The 11,575-nt window shown below is 34.1% G+C and overlaps 1 protein-coding gene across 2 annotated transcripts in view; it reads left to right on the forward strand.

Moving 5' to 3' along the window:
- Positions 1-3,137, forward strand: part of LOC143246802 (cell adhesion molecule Dscam1-like) — a 227,778-nt gene extending 224,641 nt beyond the window's left edge. For both annotated transcript variants that reach the window (XM_076493961.1, XM_076493962.1), the window contains one exon: positions 1,521-3,137. In XM_076493961.1, the coding sequence (XP_076350076.1) occupies positions 1,521-1,582 (62 nt within the window). In that variant the 3' untranslated portion in view covers positions 1,583-3,137. The remainder of the gene's footprint in view (positions 1-1,520) is intronic.
- The last annotated feature ends 8,438 nt before the right edge of the window (positions 3,138-11,575 follow it).

Here is an 11,575-nt window from a genome sequence, read left to right on the forward strand (position 1 = left end):
TTAAATGGTTGACAACCCAGCTCTGTTAATGAATATCTCATTTAAATGGTTGACAACCCAGCTGTGTTAATGAATATCTCATTTATATGGTTGACAACCCAGCTTTGTTAATGAATATGTCATTTAAATGGTTGACAACCCAGCTCTGTTAATGAATATGTCATTTAAATGGTTGACAACCCAGCTCTGTTAATGAATATCTCATTTAAATGGTTGACAACCCAGCTCTGTTAATGAATATGTCACTTAATGGTTGACAACCCAGCTCTTTCAATGAATATATCACTTAATGGTTGACAACCCAGCTCTGTCAATGAATATATCATTTAAATGGTTGACAACCCAGCTCTGTTAATGAATATATCATTTAAATGGTTGACAACCCAGCTCATTTAATGAATATCTCATTTAAATGGTTGACAACCTAGCTCTGTTAATGAATATGTCATTTAAATGGTTGACAACCCAGCTCTGTCAATGAGTATCTCATTTAAATGGTTGACAACCCAGCTGTGTTAATGAATATCTCATTTATATGGTTGACAACCCAGCTGTGTTAATGAATATCTCATTTATATGGTTGACAACCCAGCTCTGTTAATGAATATGTCATTTAAATGGTTGACAACCCAGCTCTGTTAATGAATATCTCATTTAAATGGTTGACAACTTAGCTCTGTTAATGAATATCTCATTTAAATGGTTGACAACCCAGCTCTGTTAATGAATATTTCATTTAAATGGTTGACAACCCAGCTCTGTTAATGAATATCTCATTTAAATGGTTGACAACCCAGCTCTGTTAATGAATATGTCATTTAAATGGTTGACAACCCAACTCTGTTAATGAATATGTCATTTAAATGGTTAACAACCCAGCTGTGTTAATGATAAACGTTAAGAAACCTGTTAGAAGAAAGTATGATAACTAAGTGTTAATTAACCTTCATAGAGTAAGAAACAGGGTTCATCTAAACACGTGAGCTCGTGTTGTTATATCATGTCCTCTGGTGAAGCCTCATGTTCTGTGTAAGTAACAAAAGTAGACGGTCGTTACCAAGTTTCTCTTAAACTCGTAGTTACATCACTAGGCTAATCTGTAGTAACACTTGAATCACTTTTAGCATAGTTACATTAGCCTTACCTTTAGCTATAACTATGAATGATATTCTGTCTCAGAACAAGCCATCAGATCTTTATCAATCATTTATTCATGGGTTTTCTTCGTGTCCAGTTGACCACCAACTGCGTACTTGTAAAAATATTTGTAAAGTTGAAAGTCTACCTATATAAGTAAGTCGTGGAAAAAATACTTTTATAAAGTTATATAAGATGATAAGAGTCCACTCCATAGTTGATAAATAAATGTATTTACTAGAATATTGTTACATTGGGGAGGGATGTGTTTGTGACAAGTGGTGTTGAAACCTAGTTACAAGTGAGATAAAGAACACTGATTTACAATAAGAATGTTTATCATTGTTGTAGTTTCTTTCTAAATACTTTTGTCGTTGTTCTAGGAGATAAAAGACAACTATGCGTGTCCATACCATCTGAATCAAACCGCATGTGTATCATGTAACAGCCGTCCATTGAAAAACTCTATTCACTGTAGACCGATGACGTTTGGGAACCTGCTTCACACTTATTACGACACCTTCCTGTGTTTTTGAAGTCATTTTAAAGTTTGATTGACAATAAAAGACAGATATATATTTATTTACTAATTTTTTTCTTGAAGTGAACTCAAAAGTTGTTTTAGTGTTTATAACAGAAAACATTAATTTTAATATTATTGGAACAACCTGATTTACCGTGAGATTTATTTAAACATTTGTTACTGTTAACCTTTTGAAATCCGTTTAGTTATTGTCGTTCTAATATATATTTTTACTTTAAATAACCTCAGAAACTTTGATTTTACCAAACAGTTCCAGTGACCCGGATGTTATAAAATCAACAGATTACCTTCTTCTCATCAAAGTATAACATCAGAATAATTAACAGTTATTGTTTTCACTTCGATAGTTAAGCCTAACAGCAGCTAAACTTCGAAGAGACAATAATTAAAATAATTTTCTGGACTACTCTGGACAGTGTACCTTGTTAGTAATGGTTCATCGGAATTGAGGTTATCTCTTGTTACAATGGCGCTGTTTAATCTTTAGTGTATAAAAACAATTAACTCGCCAGCGTACTGTTGTTTCTCTTACTGGTATAGAAATACTATAATACGTCAGGATATTTTGTTGGTTGCTACGTTATAGTATGAGGAAATACGCCCTCAGTGTTAAATATTGGAACTGGTTTCGTAACAAGTAAAAACAACCATTTGTTTGGATGTAATCACCCTATACAGTATAATTATCCCTAAAATATTTGCTTTCGTTTCTTAAAAACTTTAGATCATGTCAATACATGATTTTGTCGAGGGATTATAAACAACGTTTCTTCTAATGTTGTCAATCCATGTGCGAAACCATTTTTTTCATGTCCATTAGTGAGGAGGTGATGTGTGCTACCAGGTTTTGGTTTGTTTGTGGACCATCGTGTTGAGACTTCTTGTCATTATTGAGAAGGTGGACGACACCTGATTGGTTGTCCTCAATACTGGATAGTATGTTTGTCAGGCTTAAGTTATAAGGAATATTTTAGGACTTAGTGGAATTTTATAAGAGAAGGTCTCGTTAAGAATAAACGTGAAGATAATATATGGGAAGTCATGTATCCAACTACAGCATACCTGAACCATGTATTGGACTTAAATTTACAATGTTAGCAGTATGGTAGCTTGTACACTGAAATACTTCTGATAGAGTAAGGCGAACACCCAAATCGTTTAAGATTTAATGAGATAATACTTACGGTGTCATTAATGCTACAATATTGTGTTTGTGTATAACATATACCAACCTACGGTTGTAAACTAGGCATCCATCACTTTTATCATGAGTAAATTGCTTTGTTCCTGTTATAAAGTGACAGTACATTTATATCCTTGTGTAGTTGTTTTTTTTTAACTTGTACCAAATGCTGACTACTATAATCAAAACAGATAAGAACGTAACGTTGGAAGATGTAGAGTGATACAAATATAGGTGAAAACAGTTGACAAATAAATAAAAACGTTCCAAACAGATTGTTTATTTCAACCGTTCTTCGGGTTAGATTCAAATATTGTTAACAGATGCTAATCACATTGGGTGGTTATATTTAATGTTATTGTAAACTGCTTTTCGTTTGGTTTGAATTTCGCGCAAAGCTATACGAGGGCTATCTGCGCTAGCCGTCCCTAATTTTGCTGCGTAAGACTAGAAGGAGGGCAGCTAGTTATCACCATCCACCGCCTACTCTTGGGGTACTCGTTTACCAACGAATAGTGGGATTGGATTAACCGTCACATTATAACGCTCCCACGGCTGAAGGGGCGAGCATGTTTGGTGTGACGGGGATTCGAACCCGCGATCCTCAGATTATTAGTCGAGTGCCTTGACCACCTAGCCATGTCGGGCCCATAAACTGCTTTTACAGTATAAAGTGTTTTTTTTTTTCGAGGAAATAAAATTGCAATATTTCAACCGATAAATGGGAGCCATGTATGATTAATAATATATTAACCTTTCTGTTTATGTTAGAACAGCTGACTCACAATCTGAGGGTCGAGGGCTGCTCTTCTACCAACAAATAGTGGAATTATCCGTTATATCATAACTCCCTCAACGACTGAAAAGCCCGGCATGTCCTGGTGGTTAAGGCACTTGACTTCTAAAATGAGGGTCGCGGCTTCGAATCCCTGTCACACCAAACATGCTCGCCCTTTCAACCGTGAGAGCGTTATTATGTGACGGTCAATCCCATTATTCGTTGATAAAAGAGTAGACCAAGAGTTGAAGGTGGGTGGTGATGACTAGCTGCCTTCCTTCTAGTCTTATACTGCTAAATTAAGGACGGCTAGCACAGATAGCCCTCGTGTAGCTTTGCGCGAAATACAAAACAAACCAAACGACTGAAAGGTCGAGCATGTTTTGTGACGGGGATTCGAACCTGCAACTTCTGAATCGAGCGCCACAACCAGTAAGACCTCTACACGAAGGAAGAGGTCCCCCACTAGTACAGCGATAAGTCTATGTATTAACAACGCTAAAATCAGGGGTTCAATTCCCCTCGGTGGACTCAGCAGATAGCCCGATGTGGCTTTGCTATAAGAAAAACACACACACGAAGGGAGAGAGAATCAACATCCTTAAGAAAATATCCTAAAGTAACAATCGCACGAGCTGACAAAGGCTTGTTTTCGAGCAGATCCGCGTTGGGCTAAATAAAAACATCAATTCCTTTCTACTCTCATTAATGTAGCCAGTTCCAGGTTTTTTTCTGTTTTTATTTCCTTATTATTATTTTAAAGATATAATGTTTATAATTATACTTAAGCCTTTTTTGTTATATTGTTATTTCTTAACTTCCACTTGTTTTATTGTCTCGATATCTTGTAGTTATGTAGAACGTTCATGTAAGTATCGGAACATTTTTTTTATATATATATTTCACACAAAGCTACACGAGAGCTATCTGCGCTAGCCGTCCCTAATTTAGCAGTGTAAGACTAGAGGGAAGGCAGCTAGTCATCACCACCCACCGCCAACTCTTGGAGTACTCTTTTACCAACGAATAGTGGGATCGACCGTCACATTATAACTAAAGAAACAATTACATAAATATATTTATGAATTAATACCAGTTATAGGTGTTATTAAAAGAAGTAATTGTTGAGGGTACAAATAAAGTAAAAAACAAAAAGGAATGTTAAACATTTTCTACCGACATGTATAATACTAAAAAATACTGAAATATTTTTATAATAGAATGATTCGACTGCGAAGGTTTCTATATACAGAAGAATATATATAAACACAACTTGTAAAAAACGAAAATTCTTGATGACAAGAAACCCATTTGAAATAAAAATGTACCTACTATTGGTATTGACACTTTTACTAATAAAGCAGAGAACAACGTTTCGACTTTCCTTGGTCACCTTCAGGTTGAAACGTTTATTAATATATTATAATGTTATTATTAATATAGTAATAAAACTGCTTTATTAGTAAAAGTGTTAATACCATACCAGTCGTTCCGATATACATTTTTACAACAACGAAAGTATTCAACGTAGAAAAAACACGTCATTTCGCAAATGTAAACGTATTGAACGTAGATAGAATCCAAATGAAAGAAAACATTATAACTCAAAGTCAAAACCTAACGTATTAGATGAGTGTCATGTTTGTATTAAAATACAGAGCGTGGTTATATCATTTTATACGGTTATTTAGGTTGGTTGTTGTTAAGCGCAAACCTGCAAAATGGGCTTATTTGCTCTGCACGTTACGGGTATTCAAACCGATTTTTAGTGTCGTAAAGCAACAGACTTACGGCTGAGACAGTGAGGGGCCGAACAGCTTGATTGGAAGTACTTGTATGTATGTTTATTTTGAATCTCAAAGAGATATGTCTCATTAATAAAGACGAAACGTTGTATTCAAATACATCTATAATTCCACGAATAACTCTTTCAAATACTGTATGTCTTCTATAATTAAGTAGATTGACGTTCAAGCTTTAAACACGACATAAACATTTGTTAGAGGATATATTGTCAGAGTGTTTTGGGTGTATGTAGGAAAATCTCTTTTCAGATAACACTAGAAAATTGAACTACCCCTCTGATTCGAGAGAAAAGGTCTAAGCACAAAACACAAGCAATTGACATTAGTTTTGGTTGAAGTTAAGGACAAAATTACACAGTGGGCTATCTGTGCACTCCTCTACGTAAAAAAGGTTTCTCAACCCAAACGAGCCGTTTTTACATATATATATTTCTCTACAAGTGGGTTTTCTCGACTTCACTGATTATTATTTCATCACGGCGATTATACGAGAAGTGAAAGTCTTTGTGTTTTGCGTACTTACCTGTTACCATCATGTCTGAACTAGCATACGTTACAACACTATTAACAGTACAACGTCATACGATCGTTAAGATTCAAACATCTAATGCCGCCCTCTACATTCCGACACTCAGTTACACAACCCCTTTAAAACATGTGGTCAGCTTCCGGTCAGTTAACTCTCTCTTTCTTTGTGAACCTGACGATGACCGATGAAGGTCGAAACGTTGTTCACTCCTCTACGTAAAAAAAAAATTAAAAAAAATCTCAACCCATTCTTACATATATATCTGTGTTCTGTCCATCATGAGTATCAAAACCCGGTTTCTAGTGCTGCAAGTCCTAAGACGTACCGTTCTGCTACTGGGAGGGATTGGCGTAACTATGGAATCATGAAAAAAATTGAATATGTGGTTTTAATGTCAGGAAGGGAAAATATTACCTTTGTAACTATTCAGTATTATCGATGTACTTTTAGACAGATGTAAGTTTTGTTTATTAATGAAAATATAATTTTATAGAGTGATAAAAATAAATAAAACATTTAAATACCTAACAAAGTGTTTTTCATTCAAATCTATTTTTTTTCTTTCAGTTACTTGTTATCGCTTTTATTAGAGAACTAAAGGCACGTGGAGTTTTTTTTTAGTAAAACACCTAAGAGTTTCTCGTGATCATTGGAAACAGCTTCTCAAATATATTAGAAGACTAGAGACATTCCATACGGCCAGTAAAAACGAAATATTCAAAGTTTTGTTTACAACTACTTTAGAAGCCATCTTTCCACATTTTATAATAAATGTTAGATTACGATCTTTTTATATTATTGTTAATTTTGTTTCGTTGGTGTCGCTAGTGTCACAAACAGATTTCGTAATAGACGATTCTGTATGTGTGTAGACATGTTTAGTTATATTAAATAAACTAAGCAGTCTAAAAGGTTCAATATCTACAAAACTAAACAAAGACTTTATTAATTTAGTATTCAAACTATTACAAACATTTCTGTTAATACTGCCAAGAAAACGATAATAAAGTAGCTTCTATTTATGAATATTATTTATTTTATTTTACACCTTTCGCATAGTAAGTCATCAGAATTTCCTTCGCACTTGAACAAAACATAAAACTGGACATTTATATGCACCATGACAGTGAGTAATATAGTCAAAAATAAACCTTAAATACACTACACAGATGTGTAAATTTAAGACCTTTTTCAATAAGCAGTATATGCAAATTAGAAGACTCATTCTGAGAGAAAGTCTAAAACAACACTCAGTTTCAAGACACTTTCACTTCTTCAGTCCTCGTCTCTTATGACGTCACTTGGTGGGAAGTGACCTGTGAAACTTAAGATAAGCGTCTACAATACTCAGGTCATCGGGTGAACACTCTTTGACCTTGGGAACGTGACTAAGTTGTGATGTCGGGCCGTCAGCTACACTTAAGACAGACGTCGATGGAGAAGCCAAGTTGAACAAGGTAGTGGACGACTTCCTTGGTAAATAAGACAACTTATGATGCCTGAACAACATTTTATCATTTTCTATTGTCGTTGAAGTCAGCAGTGGTTTGTATTCTTTCTGCCTTTTATTGGCATCTCTGTTGTTGTATAATTTCAGCTGCTTTCGTTTGATTAAAATAATTGTTACTAATATCACAATAACCAGTAAAAGAATACCCACAACTGGAGTAATAATAATAAAAAATATTCTGTCTTCTTCATTTAAGACCCAGAAGTGGTTGCGATTAAATCTTGCAGTCCTTGGCGAACTACACGGTTCCTCACTTGTAGACGTATCTTTCTCATCCACGACTGACTTATTTGTAGTCGTTTCTTTTGATTCCGTTCTTTCCAAATCGTTTTTACTTGTTATATCGCTGTAAAACAGTTTTTTTGGTTTTTGTAAGAGACTTCCAGAAGAGGTATCGTCTTGTGCTACTGTAATCAAAGATTTATGATTTAAGTAAATAAAGTTGGCGCTAGTAATGTTATAATTTTCTAATTTGGCTTTCTCTGGTTTTAAATCATGTTCAATGGTAAAATAAGAATATGGCGGTCCAGTGAAAGTAGAAGCCACGTAAGGCCCGCTTTTTCTTTTGTTCCAGCCAAACTCTTGTCGAAATCCGTGATTTTTGTACTGCACCAGTCTAGAGTCACCAGGTTTAAGCATACTGTAATACCTGTCTCTCGTCTCCTGTTTTTCCTCAACAAATCTGTTGTAGTCCATTCTTTTATATTTCCCGGTTGGTTTTAGCACTAATTCCTTCATATTTATGCCATTATAATTTGTTTGGTTCTTTCTGGCGTCATTGCCTTCAACCATTCCAGCTTCTTCCAAACCACCTGAAACAGTAAACTGTTTTAATCCCAGGTTTTCCACTATGTTTACGAGCGACGTAGTGGGTGTAAGACTGCTAAAGTTGAAGTTCGATTTGAGTTCATCTTCTGGCAAATTGTTTTTACTTTCACTGTTTTCATTAATTTGATCAACTGTTGAAGAGAAAAGATTAGATCGGCTACCATTTTCATTCCATGTTAACCTTCGTTCCACTTCTTTACTTGCACTTTGTATAGACTTGAGCTGCAATACATACTGAGATAGGCCTACACTGCCCATGTCTTTCGTATCTGTTGTGCTTTCTGTGGTTGTGTTACAGAATTCAATACGCTGAGTGGTATTTACCTGGGGTAATTTCAAGGAAGTGTTGACCGTGCTTCTCGTGATACATCTATTACTAATGTTAGAACACAGTTTATTTGGCCCTAGTAGTTTTCTGTACTTTTTTGATGGCGATGGTACGCGTGTACCTATTGATATTTCTTCTTGTTTTAATATTAAACCGTCAGATGAATTTTTAATGTTTAAAAACGACAGCTTATTAAGGCTAGCATTAACTTCTTGGGAAATGTTCTTAAACGTTGGGGCTTTTTGTGATAGAACATAATCACCAATTTGTGAATTTTCTTCACTGATATTAGACCACGTGTTACTTATAAACTGGGATGGAGACAACAAACTCTTTTTCATAACTGTAGTGTAATTGTCAGTCCTAAAAATAGGTCTACCATTACTGGTTAAGATTGTATTTGTAATTAACGAATCATTTCTATTGGTTAATATGAACGAAGGGCCACGTATATAGTTAAAATTCGAATTATGCCTCACTAGTTCATTTTTAACAGTAAAAAACTGAATTGAGAATGGGTTTTTATCATTTAGGATGCTGTTGAAACTTCGTAATTGGCCATTACCAAACATTCGGCCTGATGCTTCCAATTTCATTTCAAACCTAGGCCTAACATACTTGACATTATCGAATATATTAGAATTATTTTGGTACCATTGCAACTGTAAACAGTTAACAGTAGTTAAAACATATAAAATTAAAATAATAATTAGCCTATACCGTTCCTCGAACTCATTAAACTTCATTAAAAACGTCTTCCTTCAAACTGAGTTATGGTTGATACAATAAAAAAAACAAATAATTTTATTTAGGCCTAGTGTACGCCAACATCCCCGTTTGTCCAGTGTTGCTAATAGGAACAGTCTTTCTCCTCCTAGCGATGCAAGATCATAACGAAGAGACAACAATATGTTAACTGAAAATTAAATATTTTTTTACTAATTTTGAATATTTTCTTTAAAATATGTTATATTATTTTCCAAACTAGGAAGAAATTACAAACTAGCTTACTTAATCCTGAAAAAAATATTTGATATTTATTTATATTTATAAAAAAAATTAAAACATTTAAATAGTTTCCTGCTAATTGTTGAACACAACATAACGTCCACGAACTTCCTTTTAAAATTTTAATAAACATATACATTTTGGATTTAGGTTATTTTAGTCTTTGTTTCTCGGTGTTCTATGTGTAAAACTAGGTGCCACAATGACAAACAAAATATTTTCCTTTTCATCCAGGAAGGGCTTTCGTAAGTGTAATTCCTTGAAACAATAAGTTAACACTACCTAAATCAAATTTAACATCTGTAAAAGTTCATGTATGTTCGTAGAAAGTATTTCTTTCTTCTTTTTTGTTTTACATAACTTCAGCTTGTCTCCCTACCCTCTCACAGGTCAATACTGTGCTTTGCTTGTCTCAACTCTCAGGCTTATGTTTGACATCCTGCTACTATGTAAACTTTAATAAGCTTTACTATTTAATTGAAGACACACAATCGTAAGTGATTTGAAAACAAGTGACACATACCTGGATTTAACTGTTGCAAGTTTTATATATTTTTAAGAGTTTCTACTTTTGAACCAGAGCATAGTTGATGAAGTAATCTAAGCGAGATAACCAAACACCAGAAAACTTACATTTCAAAACAAAATGTAAGCCTCACTGGTTAGAACTTTTGGGCATCAGCACATAATTACTGTCCTCTGTTGACAAACTAAAGTATTACATCTTTAAACACATTTCACCACTGTTTGACACAGAATATTATATTTTCACTAAAGACACTCCGTATTAACACTACTCTCAAGACAGGTTGACTTTAAGCAGTTTTTGTTTTAACTTTAGTGTATCTGAAAACAGACTACTGCAAATAGGGACGTTAAAGTAGTTCATTTTAGTAAATATACTAAGCCTAAAACACATTTCTGATTTTAGAAAGAAATAGTTAAGCTTTGCGTTAATTTTAAGCTTTACAAATACTGTATGGAAGTTAAAAATAAAACATACAAGATTTGTTTGTTTTTGAATTTCGCGCAAAGCTACACAAGGGCTGTCTGTGCTAGCCAGCCCTAATTTTGCAGTGCAAGATTAGAGGAATGGCAGCTGATTATCACCACCCACCGTCATATCTTGAGCTTCCCTTTTACTAACGAATAAGGAAATTGACCGTGACATAATAACGTCCCCACGATTGAAAGGGCGAGTGTGTTTGGTGTCACAGGGATTCGAACCTCAGATTACGAGTCAAGTGCTTTAACTACCTGGCCATGCCGGGTCTACCAGACAGTGACTATTAAAGATAAATATTCTCTGAGTTATTGGATCTAGTTATGCAAGGGTTTCTTTAAAATTGTTAAAAATACTACATATAGTGGTGTCTGAACAGTAGCATCTTTTTACACTCATAACTAATTATGGATTTCAAACCAAAGTTGTAAAGAAATCAGAAAAATCTAGAACAATTTTATCTTCAGATTCAATAGAAACTTCCTTTTGAACTAAGCAGTTACTTAATAAAAATATCTTTGATTATAAGGTTCTATCCTCTTCTGAAAATTTTTCATATTTTACAGTTCTATGCTGATTTGAAAACTTTGGATTACATGGCTCTTTGCTGGTTTGAAAATATCTCTGATAGCAGTGTTCTATATTGATAGTTTTGTTTTGAGTTTACACACCAATTAAATATTGTTTTACTACAAGTTACAGTTTTTACAATAATGAAGATTTCTTTTCAGAACAGGTACGACTTTCTATACTGATTTAAATTATTACAATGTTTTAGGTTGATCTGAAAATCAGGTTCATTACTAATTTGAAAATCCTTTAATTGTACAGTTCTATGTTTAAAACACTAAATCTTCCTTAGGATGTAAAAACTTGCGAACAATCACACTAACGAGCAAAATATCATTCTTCTTGTAAAATT

Source organism: Tachypleus tridentatus, chromosome 3, assembly GCF_004210375.1.
Source record: "Tachypleus tridentatus isolate NWPU-2018 chromosome 3, ASM421037v1, whole genome shotgun sequence".
Taxonomy (NCBI): domain Eukaryota; kingdom Metazoa; phylum Arthropoda; class Merostomata; order Xiphosura; family Limulidae; genus Tachypleus; species Tachypleus tridentatus.